This window comes from Balaenoptera musculus, chromosome 7 (assembly GCF_009873245.2).
Source record: "Balaenoptera musculus isolate JJ_BM4_2016_0621 chromosome 7, mBalMus1.pri.v3, whole genome shotgun sequence".
Taxonomy (NCBI): Eukaryota; Metazoa; Chordata; class Mammalia; order Artiodactyla; family Balaenopteridae; genus Balaenoptera; species Balaenoptera musculus.
The window spans coordinates 17102712-17120201 of record NC_045791.1 but is presented as its reverse complement, the minus strand read 5'-3'; the positions used below and the strand labels follow the sequence as shown (position 1 = coordinate 17120201).

General features: G+C 43.6%; 1 protein-coding gene across 1 annotated transcript in view; it reads left to right on the top strand.

Annotated features, from left to right (window-relative positions):
- The window catches only part of NCKAP5 (NCK associated protein 5), a 953343-nt gene that overhangs the window by 847008 nt on the left and 88845 nt on the right, over positions 1–17490 (top strand). The window contains exons 13-14 of the mRNA XM_036858046.1: positions 4570–8333; positions 9079–9256. Of these exons, the coding sequence (XP_036713941.1) occupies positions 4570–8333; positions 9079–9256 (3942 nt within the window). The remainder of the gene's footprint in view (positions 1–4569; positions 8334–9078; positions 9257–17490) is intronic.

Genomic DNA, 17490 nt, shown 5'->3' with positions numbered 1-17490 from the left:
GCCACATGCCAGGTCATTCCAGACTGAGCATCCGCGAGAACTCAAAGAAAAGGTTTTCTTCTAGAGAATAGGGAGAGCGGCGCATTCTCTCCGAATAAATGGCCGAAAGTCTTGGAAGTATCATTAGCTTTGTAGGCGTTTACTGCTCAAAAATAGCATGTATTATATTGACCTTTAATCAGTGCAATAGCCTCATAAAACACTAATATTATGGCTGTAAATTGGAGGGTGGCACAGTAGAGAGAGAGAATTCCATGGTAGATGACAAGTGCTATGGCTTCAGTGAAAGTCGAGCATGTCTCTGCTTAGATGCCAGGAGTTCCTCTACCAGATTTTTAAATAACTCTTACGGCTGGAATGACTCCCATCTGCAAAGTGGGCTCACACAGCTGAAGATTCCTTCATGATTTGAATAAACATCTTTGCACACTGGTATAAGCCAAGAATCTGGAATAGCTGTTTCTGCAGTTTCCTAATGTTAAAGAAAAACAAAGAGTACAGGAGAATGGAAACCCTGAAACCGAATATTTGGAGATCAGTTTTCTGTCATCTGTATAAATTTAGTTTATGACTTCAGAAGCATAAGAAACCAGAGAAATTCCATAACTGCCAGAAAATTTGGGTGAGGGAGGAGGTTTTTCATACTCTGAACAAGAACTCAGAAAAAGATTTCAAGCTTGAATTTAGAGCTTATTCCCTTGGGCTCAGACTTACAATGCAAAGTGCGGAGCCTGGGGTGTTATCAAAATTGCTCCTTCTAAGGAGCTGTTCGGAGTTCTGAATAATGACTGCTAGGGACCTGGCCCTTAGCAGACTGGGGAGATGGTCGGGGGGGATGTTCCCTCTCTTTGCCTCTGAATATTGCTGGCTCCCAGAGCCCCCTGCTCAGCTCTTTTCATTCACAGCTCTCTCTCTCTCTCTCTGAGCCTTTTTCTTTTCTTTTCTGTCTTCCGTGAAATTTTTCCAGTTAGAACAACCCTCGATATTCTAGGGACATCTCTTCCCTGAAAGAGGAAAAATAAGGTTCTTAAGACACTTCACACACACTGCATTAGCCATCATCTGGAGATTTAACAGTGTCCCATCTCAAAATGGCTGTGGAGTACCTGCGTGCCTGCTACATCTCCCAGAGAGAAGTCCTAATTCTCAGGGATCCAGCAGACTAGACCCAGTCCCATGAAGACATTTTATTTTATTTTTATTTGTTTGTTTATTTATTTATTTTTGGCTGCGTTGGGTCTTCATTGCTGCTCACGGGTTTTCTCAAGTTGCGGCGAGCGGGGGCTACTCTTCGTTGCGGTGCGCGGGCTTCTCATTGCGGTGGCTTCTCTTGTTGCGGAGCACAGGCTCTAGGCACATGGGCTTAAGTAGTTGTGGCTCGTGGGCTCTAGGTGCACGGGCTTCAGTAGTTGTGGCGCACGGACTTAGTTGCTCCGCGGCATGTGGGATCTTCCCAGACCAGGGCTCGAACCCGTGTCCCCTGCATTGGCAGGCGATTCTTAACCACTGCCCCACCAGGGAAGAAGTCCTGAAGACATTTTAAGTTGATATTATTTAAGGACCTTCTTAAGTTCTTACCATGTACCAGCTACTCATTTAGTATTAACTTACATAATAAACTCATACAATATGAATTTGAATGTGAATATAATATTAACCTATGTAATAACAAATATATGACCAATGGTTCTTTAGTAGTTCATAAGTATTTTTTTAAAATATTGTTTTGTGTAGAAACAGAAGGGAAGCCTGCATGAAATGCACTGGCCTGCCCTCCATGGAGGAATCTGGCTCCTATTATTGAGTATTTACTACATGTCAGCTTTGTCAGCTCTTCATAAGTACTAGCTCATTTAATGCTCATGATAGCTTATTAAATAGGTTCTCCTATTTCCTCCACTTCACAGAGAAGTAAACTGGGGTGCTGAGAAATTAAATATCCATCCCAAGGTCTCCTAGCCAGTAAGCGGAGCTGGGCAGTTGGTTCCAGAACCTTAACCATTCTGCTAGACTGACCTTCTTCAATCAGCCTAAAACTTGGAGGAGTCCCAGTTGTTGGGACGGGTTTGTTTCCATTAAGACCAAGAATGTCCTTTAAAAAAAAAAAAAGAATGTGTAAAACTGTAGCCTAGTCAAGAAATAGGAAAGAACTGTGGACATTAAACCCAGGCTCCTACCTTATCAGCAGCATCTTTCAGCCAGCTGCACTGCTCCCCAGAGCAACTCTCTTCTGACTTTTCCCTGCAAAGAATGAAGCCGCCAATATGAAATGCCAGCTTCATCCCACCATCTCCCCGATAGGAGATTCATGCTTTTTTTCAAGTTTCAAGATTATCCTCAACCTTTCTCAAGCTATTAAATACGATGACCTCCTTTGGAAAACTGTTGGAGGAATGTGGCTAATCTCACAGGGTGGGGAGCCAGGGCCCTGGGAGGTTTGCAGCCTTGGGCCCTGGGATGACTCAGACCACAACATGGGCAGGCTCCGCTCCGGGGAGGCAGAAGGGAAGTGGGTAGGCAGACACAGAGCACATCTTCTATGGCGTGAACAAATCTGCCCTTTTCAAGCTCTAAGAGGGTACTTTTGCCTAGCTTCTCTTCTTTTTTGTGAACGTGACATCAGGATCTTGGAAATTCTTAGAAACCCAAGCTGTGGCAGTCTGCTCACTGGTCAGTCTATAATACCCAGACTTACTGAAGGGATTTCTTCTGATTTCTGAAGGAGTTTTTAATGGCACAGCAGAAGAGGAGGGGGAAGGGGAAGCATCACCAAAATAGAATCTATCCACAGCAACTTCTGACCCTGGAGAATTTTCCAAAGAGAATATATAATTTGACTTAAAAGCAAATATACATATAACAAATAAAGAAAAAATAAACAAGACATATTGTTGAAAACAAGATTTTTATGATTTTTATGAGAAAGTTTTAGATGTAAGCAGATGCTCACAGCTTACTAAAAAGCTGAGATTCCAGGGTAAGTTTCTGACATGGACTTGACCTCTGCTTATGGGCGCTCGGGTGTTCAGAGTCCTGGAGCAGCAGGGCAGCTAGTGTGGAGGTGCCAACAGGAGCTGTACTCTTAGCCAAGACTGGTGCAGCGTGCACGTCTGAAACCACCAGATCCATTCATAGACATTCTTCATCGTTAATTATATAGCCTTTTAAAAAAAAAAAAGTCATTAGGTCAGAGCCTCCCAGTTTCCCCGAGTGCCGGTTTGTGATTAAACTCTGCAAGTTCCATTCGAAAGAGGGGTGTTGGAATAACCTATGGTCTCTATTATGACTTTGACTAATATAGAGGGTAGAACAGAGGCTAAGCTTGGTTCCAGCAGTATCACATCCAGGTTGATGGTGCAGTCTCTAGAGCCAGATTGCCTGGGTTCAGATCTCCACACAGCCACTTCAGAAATGAGTCATAGGAAGGACCCAGGAGACCAGAGTTCCAACCTTTGCTCCAGCTCTTCCTTATCTATGTGATCTCCAAAGGACAGATCTTGCTGAATCTCAGTTTCCTGCCTAGTAAAATAGAACTGATAATGTCTCCCTCATGGTATTGTTCTGAAAATTAAATCAAAGCACTGGGTCAGGGGCTGGTACACAGCAAATGCTTGGTCAGTGTAAGTTTCCTCCTCTGCCATTCTGTTTCTGGCCAGCAGTAATTTGATAAATATGAATGTCTGAGTAAAATGCCATGTTTTTTCCTATGTCATTTCTTGGTCACTTCTCCAGAACTAACACTGGTATTTGGAGAAATATGAAGAACAGGAAATTGACCTTTTGAAGTTAGTAGGTGAATCATTGCTATGAGTTCTAACAGCAAATGCCCAGCTGCTCTATCTGTGTAAACATTTCACAGATGTTCACTGCCTATCAAGTAAAGTCATGAAGCCACATGACATTCTAACTTTCAGTCGTTAGAATGGAAGGGACCGTAAAGGCAGGGACCAACTCACTTTTCCATTTACCCTCTTTACCTGCCATATACACTGCGCAGTGAGCCATGTTGTCTTCTGGGTATTCCCTAAGTGTTCCTTAAGCATACTTTTCCAGTTTAGGTCTTTGCCATCCCATTTCTTCTCCCTGGAAATCATTTCCTCTACTTTTAAACTAAGGCAAACCTATCTATCTTTCTAGGGCTAGGTTTATTTTTAAAAAAAGAAAAGAAAAGAAAAGGAAACTTATATGCTTTTTGTGTTTTTTTTCCAAACAGACATGTGGTCTCCCTCCTCTGAAATTCTGGAGTACCTACTACCCCTGTATGTCTCATATGATCCCTTGACTTATGGTTACTTGAGCTCAACTCCTCCTGGGAGTTGCATGCTCCTTGAAGGCAGGGTCCTTATCTTCTACTTATCTAGATCATATGCTACTTAGCTCAGGACCTGGCAAAGTAGAAATTCGCTGCATAGTTAATGAATTAGTCTGAATTAATTAATGAATAAATGCATTTATATATGAATATTTATCAGCCACTCGAACGAATTCCGTTTAATGATGGCCTTTTCCTTTTATAAATTGGTGATCCACAGAGCTCAATCATTTCTCATATCTCCTTTTCTTTCCTAGCAGTCATCACAAAACTGGGACAAAAGGTTAAGTATTGACTCTTCACTCCCGAGTGGCTTTGCTAGTCCCACAGATGAACTACCTCCGACTCGCATCAAGGAAAGCCACATTTTGGAAGGACTCAGAAAGCTCCAGAAGCGAAAAGTGTTACTTGAACCCCCATCAGTGATAACCAAATGGGGTTATAAAGATTGCATGAACTCCAATGAAGGAATCTATTCTCCAGGCATTAAAAGTAGCAGCCTCAAGGAATATGCCCCCTGCAAACCCACGGACACGGGGAGCCCCTGCAAGGAGCCCCACAAGGCATTTGTTTATGACACAGATTCTCACGACGATGCCGAAGAGGACCCTTCCTCCTTAGCCTCGCTCCAAGCAGTTCCACACCAGGGCTGCAGGCTGCACGGTTGTAAATTAACCCACAGTGTTTCCGACAGTCTCTTTGGCTGGGAGCTGAACGGCAAACACCGTTCAGAAATCACTTCCTCGGTCTCCCCCTGGGAAAGGCCTGAGAAGCTGACCAGCTGTGCTAGCGACTGTCCCTTGGAGCGGAAGCTGTGCCCGAGTGCGCGGGGACCTCAGGTGCAGAGAGAGAGGGACCCGCACAGCCAGGGCTGCCTGCCTCTCAGTCTCCAGCTCTCAGACACCGACGACACCGAAACGCTGGATGAGCTGCACATAGAGAGCAGTGACGAGAAGAGCCCATCAGACGTGTCTTTGACTGTGGACGCCGACGAGTCCGTGGAGAACCTGGACGTCCGCGTGGGGTTTGGAAGATCTCAGCGTGGGTCTCCTGAGGAGGAAGAAGAACAAGCGCCCGTCCACTTCGAGAGCAGGCCAAAGACGTTTAGTTTCATTAAGCAGCAGAGGGTTGTAAAACGGACTTCCTCAGAAGAATGTATTACTGTCATATTTGACGCAGAAGATGGCGAGCCCATTGAGTTCAGCTCTCACCAGACTGGCCTTGTCACTGTCACCAGGAAGGAGATTTCCATCCATCAGGCCCCTGCTGGGCCCCAGACAGAGCACACTGAACTCTTACCTCAGGGAATTGCTCATTTACAGCCAGGGGCTGCTGCTAGAGACTATCCTTTCTTAAAGAGATCTGAAGAGGAAACTGAGAGAAACATTCCAAGAGGAGAAGCAGATGATGTTGCCGTGACGCCCACTGAGTCCTTCCACCCCAGGACAGTGACGCAAAACACTCAGCGACAAAGACTGACCAAGCCAACACGCGCTACGTCATGCCAGAGTCATTCGAGGTCCTCTGTGGCCACGGGCATCTATCAGAAGAAAAGTCTGACAAAAATACCTACCAGGGGCAAGTCTTCACCTCAGAAATCAAGGATAATGGAGCCTGAAGCCTCCCTCACAGTCCCCTCAACTGGCCCAGTGACTCTTGAGAGATCACCAGCTCCAGGGAAACTCTCACGGTTCAAAAAGCCTGAAGGCCCAGAGCCCCTCTTTGCTTTACCGCCAGATTCACACATTCCAAAACCCTCCACCCAGCTCCCTCACGGCTCCAAAATGTTCAGCAGAAGGGATTGGGTCCAGTACTCCAGGAGTCAGATGCCAGCGTCACAGCTGCTGCCAAGGCCCCCCGCCGAGCCGAGTGACGATGGGGAGACCCCCACGAGGGATAAACACTGTGACGCGGGGCCAGAGGCCGGGCTGAGGTCACCCTCCCTGCCGTCCCCTCCAGACAGGTCGGTCTCCCTACTCGCCAGGCCCGGTTACGACTATCTGTCGCCACCTTCATGGGCCAAGCCAGAAAGCGGGGTCCCCAGTGAGGCAGCAAGGACAGTATTGAAATCCCCCCCTCTGAAAGGATCCTCTGCTCCTATTATTTATTTTAATCAGACCGTGACAGAAGTGCAGGGGAAGAAACCTTCTGTGACCTTCAAAAAGCCAGTCTTCACTCCCCCTCCGCCCTCCACAGAAGCAGCAATCCAAACCAGATGCCCTGCTCACAGCCCCTCCAGCTCGTTTGCTGGGATGGCCCCAGGGCCCCCAAAGGTCTCTCCAAAGAGAAGTGTCCCCAAAACCCCGCCTCACCAAACACTTGGGACCACACAAACGGACATAGGGTTACGGACTCCCAAGAATTGTCCTTCTACCCATGAGCCACTGGAAATACCGTCTTCCAAGGGTGTGTCTCCAGCAAGAAAAGGGCAGTTGAATGACAGTGTCCCCACATCCCCCAAGCCTTCCTTCTTAGGGGTAAATGAGTCACCATCATCTCAGGTTAACAGTCCCTCATCATCAGCACCCTCCAAAAGCCATAACACCCCGCATGGTTGTCAAAACCCTCATGAGAGAGGACTGAAAACTCGCCTCCCCGTTGGGCTCAAAGTCTTCATGAAGTCTCCCCAGTTGCTCAGGAAAAGTTCTACAGTGCCAGGGAAACATGAAAAAGACAGCCTAAACGAAGCCTCGAAAAGTTCCGCAGCTGTGAGCAAGGATAAGCCAGGGACCTCCAGGAACGCAAGCAGCCTTGAGGCCACAGGAGGTGAAAGAAATGTGTCTCCACTGGGTTTACGAGCACAAGAGAGTTTGGCCGAAGGGCTTCCCCTGGAAACAGCAACGCCAGAGTCATTGGAAAATAGCACGCCTGGGGCTGATGGAAAAGATGCGGTAGAAAACAAGTCTGTGAAGAGATCCCTCTCCTCCAACAAACCACTCCTAAAACCAGCTCTAGGCATGAACGGAGCCAAAGCCCGCAGCCAGAGTTTCAGCGCTCAGTCAGGGGACAAGCCCCCCACGGCCTCCATGGAAGGGCCAGGCAAAGTCCGGACTCAGATTATTACCAACACTGCTGAGAGGGGCAACTCCCTCACCCGGCAGAGCTCCTCCACGGAAGGCTGTCCCAGCAAGACCGCATCTGCCCCCATGTCTGACGGTCTCCCCGGTGCTGGGAGGCCCCTGGGGCATCCTTCCTCCAGGCAGGGCTCCCTGGGGAGTACAGGCAGCTCCAGCAGCCAGCACGGGAGTCCAAGCAAGTTGCCTTTGAAGATCCTACCAAAATCCGAAGGGCCCCTCGCCCCACCTGGAACAGAAGAGCAGCAGGCCTATGCCCAGGGAGAAGGCGCCAGGGTGACTGCACCAGAGGAAGCAGGCAGCGACCACGGCAGGTGCCCATCCACCCCAAAAGACGGCCCAGGAGCCCCGCAGAGTCCGGGGAGGACACGGCATCCCAGCAATTTTGAAACCAGCAGGACCTCCAAGCTAGAAACTTCTGGAAGGTATCCAGACACGTCTACAACCAGGACCGGTGTTGTGAGCCCAGAAGCCCCCCTCTCACCCACAATCGAAGAAAAGGTCATGTTGTGCATTCAGGAAAATGTGGAAAAGGGCCAAGTGCAAACAAAGTCCACCTCTGTGGACGCAAAGCCGAGGCCCGGGCCTTCTTTTGCCAGCTGGTTCGGTTTTCGGAGGAGCAGACTGCCAGCTCTCAGTAGCAGGAAGATGGATGTCTCCAAAACCAAAGCAGAAAAGAAAGATGCAAAAGGTTTGGGGTTCGGAAACAAACAGCTAAAATCAGAGAGAAAAAAAGAGAAAAAGAAGCCTGAGCTACAATGCGAGATGGAAAATGAACTTAACAGGGACATCGAGCTGGCAGATGGTCCGGACAGTGGTTTACAAAACAGAAATAACCTGAAAACACTGCCAGACATTTATGACCAAGTGAAGTTTGAATCGAGAAATAGACCCAGCCCTGTTCCATGTTCAACGAAAGATACGTTTATGACGGAACTTCTGAACAGGTAGCGTGTTGGCAAAGGGGGTGGCAGTATAGAGGGCAGTGCAGAACCCCACCCACCCCTCACCCCCCAACAAGGAGAGTTGTTTGTTTCCTGCATACTGAACACCAGTCAAGCATGTTTCTCATACAAGCAGAAATTCATCGTAGCAATCTTTTATACATTAGCCAGAACTTAAACAATGAAATAAAAGCTAGCGATAAAATGGTGATTTAGTCCACGTTACTTTGGTAACCAAACCAATGGTCTTTGAAATTAAAGAATGGTAAGTTTCATCAAGGTTGGTGGAAATTCAGCCTACAGTAGAAATCATGAACGTACCCACATGGCATGAAATGGAAGAAAACTACACATATGTTTTTAAAGGATGCTGATCCCACTGACCGTACCGAGCAAACTTAGAAACTTTCCAGAGGTAGTTACAGATCCTGCTGATCTTAAGCCAGAAGTATATTTAGCAATCATTCCCCAGTGGTTTTTACTTTATTCCCTCACCAACCCCCCCCACCGCCATCTCACAAGCAGTCATAAAAATAAAAATAAATTATTGCATTATCAAATCTAAATTGACACACTACTGGAATAGCAGATGAAGATTTGACCAAGGCCAGTGAGACACACTTATCACTCAAGGGTTTAAAGACAAAGAGACACATGGAGGTTACTTTAAACATTAAAGGATTGGGAAAAGTAGAGTGATTGAAGAAGAGCAATGTAATTGATCAGAGGAATCACTTTCTACCTGCAGAGTTGATAAGAAAGCAGCTCAACAGACTGAAAGTGGATCAAATAATGTTTCCTGCAGGAGTGTGTTAAAGGGCAGCTCCCAGGGCTCTTGTGTCACCGGCAGCTCTCTCGGCGCTCAAGGAACCCACAAGAAGAACATCAAAACCAAAGCAGATATGGAAATACCGAAAGGCTCCCTGGTAAGTCTTTTACCATCCTGGTTATGAAGTGTCAGGTTCTGAGATGGGCTAGTTGGGTTCTGTCTACCCTTTGCTGATGAAAATATATAGGCAAGAGATTACGGGGGAAAGGAAAAGTTAAAGCCAAAGAGAAAAAAGAGGGAAATCTTGGTGGCACGGTAGCGGAGTGACAGCAGCTAGATTGGAATGGGCCTGTCTCCCTCCACCCACGCCGCTTTTGTAGTTCTCTTTTCAGAAGGATGGTATAATCACAGTGCAGGCAAATGATGCCGCGCGTGTCATCTTCAAATTATACCCTTGTGCTGGGAATTTGTCCTGATGATGCTTTCCATCATTTCCAGCAACGCAAAAAGGAACGAAAACGATTATAAAAAAATAAAAGTGCAGAGCAATTTAGGAGAACATTGGCTATTTTGATGATTTGATTTAAGCATTTTTCCTAAAGTTGTAAATACCGACTTATCCTACCTAAGACAGAAGGCGTTAAGACTTAAGAAACTTATCCTTGGAACCAGGCCTGGATGCTGCAGGGCAGGGAGAGGGGACAGAGCCTGGAGCTGTGCCCCATGCTCCCAGCTGGGACATCAAGGCTGTCCTGGGCCTGGGCGCTAGCCCCGGAGCTAGCGTGGTCCGCCACGCAGGCTGCACATCAGGGCTGCTGTAGGCTGCCCAGGTTTCCTGAGCGACAGGGACCTCGAGGACGGCTGCTACCCGCCCGGGCCCAGGCCGCCCGCAGGAGGCGGCGGCAGCTACCACCCCCATCATGACGGCCACGGAAACACGCTGGGCGGAGACAGCTGTCCCTCGTTCGGCAACCCACAAGGCAACGTGATAGCAAAAATCGTGTCTCCTATCGTGTCCGTGGTGGTGGTGACCCTGGACCCTGGGAGCGGCCAGCTATTTCCAGTACAACAGGAGGAGGAATTGCTTCAGGACAAATGAACCAGAAAACATCTGAGGCCTTCAAAATCCACCCATCGCTTTGAGAAAAGCTCCATCCGGTCAAGAACCGCCTTCATCACTCCCGTGAAGTTCCTTTCCTTCTTGGCTTGACCAGCTGCCCTGAAGGGTTTTCTCCTCTGTTTGCAATAGACGTGCTGCCTAACAAAGAATTCCTAATTCCTCAGACACCTCGATCGTGATAAGGTAGACAGCTGGACCTTGGGTTGTACAAAAGATTGCTTGATCTGTTGGTTCCATTGTGAATCTGGACAGAGAGATTCCAGCTCTGGAATGAGCTCCGAAACTACCTCCTGGTGTGACTCCAGGCCATCGACATGGTCACAAAGCACAGGGGCAGCAGAATGGCACGGGGGTCTTGGGCGGGAATGCCATCAGCTTCTAAAAGATGGAGACAGACTGCTGTTTGGGTTTCCAGCAAGCTGGGGTGAGAAGCTTGGCTGATGCTGCAAGTTCCTTAGTTATGTCAGGAATCCAGACCTGTTCACCACCGCCCCCGTGAATCGGGAGTGAGTGATTTCCGACACTAACGGCAGAATTTGCACATTATTTCAGCTCACAAAAGTATTGTTATCTGCAGAGGATCAGGCTGGATTTTGGAAATTTAAGTGCAAAATCGCTGATGTGGAAACCGTCTCGGGGAAGTGATCAGGGGGTGCTTTTTCCTGTGAAATAGTACAGTTCCTACATCGTTTTGGAGAATGCGGGGTAGAAATAGAGATTTGCAGATATTGAGGCTTTTGGTATTATTTTTGATCTTTGATCCTCTTTGGGTACCAGTTTTTAAGGCGACGGCAGTACTTTCCTTGGTTTATACTTTTCTTTTTACTGGACTAGATGATCTTCTATCCTCAGACATCTAAAAAGTATACTAGCTGTTTGCTTGTATTTTAGTAATACTTTAGAGGAGAGGAAAAAGGATGGTTTGGGCAGATTAGTATAGTTTGATTCAACTTAAATTAATGCTGATAGAATTTTAGAGTTTAAATATTAGAACCAAAGAGGAAGCCAGTCACTAGAATCTGGATCTCATAAAGAGGACACATTAAAATTCCAAATATGCATGCTTTGTGCTCACCCTTAAGGATTGAGAGCTAGGTCTCCCAAGAGAAGTTGAAAGCAGAAAACATTTGAAAGAGCTTCCCAGAATGGAAAAGAACTTAAAACTAACGATCCTGAATAGATGTCTCAGAATTGCATGACTTCCATACTGGATTTACATAGATTTGAGCCATTTGAAGACAGCCTATACTTCCTATTTTAATATGAATGTCCTATGACTCTTCCCAAATCTTGTTGAGCTTTCCCATAAGTGAGGACGCCCACTAAACATTTCCCATATATGAGTTTTTGTGGGGAGTTTAATTTAACTCTTGTTAAAAAGTATGTGTGTGTACACACACAGATTTACACACAGATATACATAAATGGAACTTAAAAAAAAGGTAACTCCATCCATTTTCTGTAACTGTCATGGACAACTTTTCATCATTTAAAATACATGTAAGATGGAAGCAACCTAAGTGTCCATCGACGGATAAATGGATAAAGAAGATGTGGCATATATATACAATGGAATATTACTCGGCCATAAAAAGAAACGAAATTGAGTTATATGTAGTGAGGTGGATGGACCTAGAGTCTGTCATACAGAGTAAAGGAAGTCAGAAAGAGAAAAACAAATACCATATGCTAACACATATATATGGAATCTAAAAAAAAAAAAAAAAAGGTTCTGAAGAACCTAGGGGCAGGACAGGAATAAAGACGCAGACGTAGAGAATGGACTTGAGGATACGGGGACGGGGAAGGGTAAGCTGGGACGAAGTGAGAGAGTGGCATGGACATATATACACTACCAAATGTGAAATAGATAGCTAGTGGGAAGCAGCTGCATAGCACAGGGAGATCAGCTCGGTGCTTTGTGACAGCCTAGAGGGGTGGGATAGGGAAGGTGAGAGGGAGACGCAAGAGGGAGGAGACATGGGGATATATGTATATGTATATGTATAGCTGATTCACTTTGTTATAAAGCAGAAACTAACACACCATTGTAAAGCAATTATACACCAATAAAGATGTTAAAAATTAAATAAATAAAAATAAAAAATAAAATACATGTAAGAGAAAAAAAAAAAGAAAGTTATCCTTTTTGGAACTTGACTCCCTATCATTTAGTGTTTTAATTATGAGGTCCAGAACTCAGGGGGTAATTTCCTTTAAAAAAATGAATAAAAGGCATTTTTATATTTCCCCAGGATATGCCAGTTTCAAATAATATTTTTGCTTTAAAATTACCTTAAATTGAACTTCCTCTCCTTATATTCTTTCTGTTCTTGCATCACTGGTCTGGTGATATTCATTGTTCCTTTATGTAAATTTTAAAGCACTCGAGCAAAAAACAATATCTTTTCAGAATTCCTGTATCCATATATTTTTGTGCTCTAATAAAAGAGATTATAAAATATACTATGTGCTACCATTTTCCTAGGGAAAACCTGAAACATGAAGCAATTACTCATTTTTTTCTGGAGTGGTTCAAGAGTAGGGGAGATTTTAGAAGTAATCGTGATTGGCATTATTAGTTTTTAATTATTATTGATGTTTAGGATTCCTTAGAGTTTCACTTTAATTTGAGACAAATGTACACTTAAATGCTTTTTTTTTTTTCCAAACAGCTCTTGACTCTAAAGCGTTATAAGGTCTTTTTTTTTTTCTTTTCCAAACCCTCTGAAATCATATGCAAACTATGTTCTTTGCAAAAGCTTTTTTTTTTTCTTTTCCCCACTTCTTGCTCTTGGCTTCCATGGTATCATGCCTTCCTGAAAACATAGATGTTCCTTGCATTATAAAATCACAAATTATAAGTGTGTCTAAGGCTGCCTTTGTAGTGTCACTGAAAGGAAAGAGAGAGAATAAACGTGTGGAAATGTGCAGTATGCCAGAAATTCAATCCAACTGATCTAAAACTTTGATAGCCTGGCAGAGCCCCTTATCAGAGGCACTCAATTTAACTATGCCCCATTTAATATGGTGCTGACAGCTTGGGGTATATGTTCACTGTACAGAAATACCAAAAAGAAAAAAAAACTGTTTAGCTTTTACAATTTCATTTTTACTTTCTTAGTACTTCCTAATGCTAAAGTAATTTGCCTTGCTTTTCTTCTCTCATTTGCAGTCTTTTACAGTGTAATAATGTTTCCTTTGGTCCTTCCAGAATATCTGCAAGAAACACTCTTATTGTTCTCTGTGAAGTACAAGGATTCCCTAACCACCAGATATACATAATCCATAGGGATAAGCTAATTTTCTAGTTAGCTGCAAGAGGAAATTAGTCAGGCTGGGAAGCTTTCCATATAGAGGAGTATTATTAACCTAGATAGTTGAACAGCTAGTCATTTTTTCAAAGGTAAAATGCAATTTTTTTTCACCTCTATAATCGTCAATGGGGAATGGACTAAAATTACTAATTTCAGAAAGGACATTAGCCATAGTCCCCTTGGGGACTAGTAAAAGAATAGCAGTGAAAACCTATTCATTATATGTTATCAGCCTATATAGAAAGGAAATTAGATGCAAAATGAGATACATTCTTATACCATAGCACATTGATGTGACTACCCATGAACCTTTTAAAATCAAGAGTTTAAGGGAATTTTCCCCTACTGGAGCTCAAGGTAAATTTGCTATCTGCTTCTTTTAAAGTGTGTTGCAGAGAATTCTTCCCACAGTAGTTATTTTGGGTGAAAACAATAGCTGCACATAATGCATTACATATCACACTTTTTTCCTGAATAAAATCACTGTTCAAAAATCTTATACCAGGGACTTCCATGGAGGTCCAGTGGTTAAGACTCTGCGCTTCCACTGCAGGGGGCGCGGGTTCGATCCCTCGTTAGGGAACTAAGATCCCGCGTGCCGCAAGGTGCAGCCAAAAAACCCAAAAAGTCTTATACCATAATATACCAGCATCCTTTGCCCTTAACAAACTAAGACTATATGTAGTTATGAGGGTCCTAAGGCATTTTAATTATTTTTATCTGTGGTAATATAATAGAAAAATTATTTCCATACATATATCAAGTCCATGTATGTAGCACACCTCGACTTAGTTCACTGGTGACTGCATATCCATTTTCAAGACTGCTAGATGCATTCTACCATATGTATAAAAGTCTCATTAATGCTTTACTGAATTAAATATTTTTCTCTTTTCAGAGCCTTAATTAGAGGCTTATGTCCCCATTTATGCTGTCATTTACAGACCACTTAGCTCTAACTTTTGTGTAATTTAGACAAGGGCCATGTTAACTTTGCACTTTTACTTAAATTATACAAAATCATTATAAGAGGGGAAAAAGGCATCCCCAGAAAAGATTGCATCAGTATTAAGTAAATAAGTCAGAAAGAAATGCACACTCCTTCCTACACGTTGTAAGTCCTTCCTTCCTGTGGATTTAGATAATTTTCTGAAATGAGAAGTCTCAAAGGAACAGCTCCCAGCTCCTATTGAACTGTCACTGGACAAAATAAAAATCGTTAATGAAATTAATGAGATCATATAACTGGAAAGAGATGGCCATTTTAATATGGGTATTTTAATTTAAATTATGAGTATCCTCTTCACCCAGTGTCACATAGTCTGAAAAAAATCACATATGCTAATAAAAAAGTATCAAATACAATCCCATTAAAATTGTGCTGTGGTGATGAAGTAGCATAAAATAGTACAATAATTACACAAATTGTTATCATCTTATTAAGTTCTGCAAAATTTTATAATTTCAACATCTTTAATTGAACAATTCTGTTCTAAATGCTATTTGGATGCTAATAAGAAGCATGCCTATCTTGCCCTCCTCCTGCAGAGTTTTCTAAATGACTGTCTTTTCTAAAGGTAATGCCTTCCAGGAGTTTTCCCTCCAAAGATCACTTCTCTCCTCTCACAGAGGTTCATTAAGTTCTTTTCCTTTTCAATGAGCTTTAACATCAAAATGTTCTTTTCTTGGGATGCAGTTCTTGTTAGGATGATTCAGAGAAGAAATATACACAGAATTCCAAATGAAGGGTGTCCCCAAATATGGGGTTTTATTCTGCAGTTATGTATATATATTTGTCAGCAATGAATTATTTTCTCCCTTTTTCCTCCTGTGTCCTTTGTAAGCACGTTCCTCCCAGCCTTTTCTAATGGGAGAGGTTAATAGAATATAATGGGTACAGTGGCATTTCATGGTTACCTGTTAGAAACTGGTATTTAGTACAGCTCTTGACTACAACTGCAGAGCTCAAAAGATGGGCAAGAGTTGGAGGTGCACCATTAGAAGGTGCCCAAAGTACTGGCAGCAAACTGAAACCAAAAATAACCCACATCATTGCTCACGAGAGTCACCTGCTACTTCTTACCAAATGGGACATTACTGACATTGATTTGTATCTGTTCCTGGTAGAGCAATGGCTGAAGAAATTCTGAATCTCTAACCACCATTGTTTGCTGAGCCAAACTTCTTGGTTTTGTGACCATTCCCATCTGTGAAGTGCTTTGCCACGTGAAGAATTCGCTTTGGCAAATTCTTCATCTGGAGTTGGCAGACCCTTGCCCCCAGGAAGGTTCCACAACCTTTCGCCAACACACAGCCACTGTGTGATCAAGACTGAAAATTAATTTTAATTTCAGCCTATGAGAAATATAATTAGCAAGGGGAATCTGCTGCCAAAATAAATTATGCCCCTCATTTCCATATGGAAATGGATTTTTTTAATTACTCACCACTTTGCATTGAAATCTATCTGTATGGATAATTAGAGCTGACAAGTATGCCATTCTGAGGCACTCCCGCATTTTCCATTCCTTTGTTGATTCTTCATCCATCCCTTTCCAATTCAAATTTTCCCCTTATGTGTCATTCGCTCCTCAGGGGTCATTAGCCCAGGGGAGCTGAAAGAACTCCTGTCTACAAGCCCAGTTCCTCTGATAAATACCCAAGAGGCCACGTTTAGCATTTGCTGTTAAGCACTTAAAGCCCTAGAAAAGTTCTGACAAGGAGCTGACAGGTAGGACCTCAAGATGGTTTTTATTTTCCTTCTTAAATATGATACTTGGACAGAGGTGGTGATTAAGTTCCACCGAAGGCGTAGGAACAAGTAGGAAAGAGAAGCAGGGCACTAACACACACAAACAGAAAACTTCTTTGCTACTCTTAAATAAAAATATAGTTTATGTATATTTGGAATACTGCCTACCTATCTAATTGCCAGACACTAAGAGAGACACAGTAGTTCTTGGGAAGGTCTGGAAAGGATGACTGTGGCAATATGGCACACTGAAAAATTAAATTACAGCAATGAATAGGGGTCAGGAGTGCCCACTCTAAAACTGAAATCCTTTTATAACCTTGAACAGATCACTAACCCTCTCTAAGCCTCTTCTCCTTTATCTCCAAGATGAGAACCTTATTGTAATCATTGGATTCTTTTGTTCAGAATTTCATAGGCTGATGGAGATGATGATTCACCCACTTTCCAGCAGGTTAGCATGGCACCCCTTCAAGTTTAAAATTGGTTGATTTAGAAAAACCCAAAGGAAATACTATTTTACCTAACAGGTGTGGGAAAACATGGAGCACCCTGTCTTAGGTGTTGGAACGGGCTGAAAATACAGATTTTCTTGATGTTTATGTAAATGAGGATAGAAAGTTCCTGTTGGATCCTTAATGGAAATTAAGGTGTTTGGGTCTCCTTCCTTTTGGGTTTCTCGGTAGCTTTGTCACAAAGAGGTCACTGAGCTAGGTGAACTTTGGAAGGCAAATAAGTAACTCGTTAGTCTCGATGATGCGCACAGAGATTCTCCTCTCTGCCATCCATAAATACTAGAAATAGAGCTGGTTGATGTTGCCCTTCTTCCCCCATTCCCTAACTTACTTCCTCTGGAGGTACTAACAAACAAGGCAGTGCTGACAGCAGACAGCTGATGGGGAAAGAGAGTGATGAAGCATGGCCTCTGGGTATTCAGCCCTTAACACCCTCTCCTTTTAGGGTTCAGACAGTCATTGCCATACTCCTGAGTGTTCCATCTCCTGGCTATCAGTATGTACGGATTAGGCACCAATTACATTCTGATATTGGAACCATGGTCATGAAATGTAAATAATTGGTCTGATTCCATTAGTTATGAAAAATAAGAGGTTAAGAAGTAGAAAGCTGAGTCTAGCTCAAGGTCAGTTTACAAGCATGTGACTTTCTATATTGTAAGTATAAAATAATGGTTTCTTGGCATT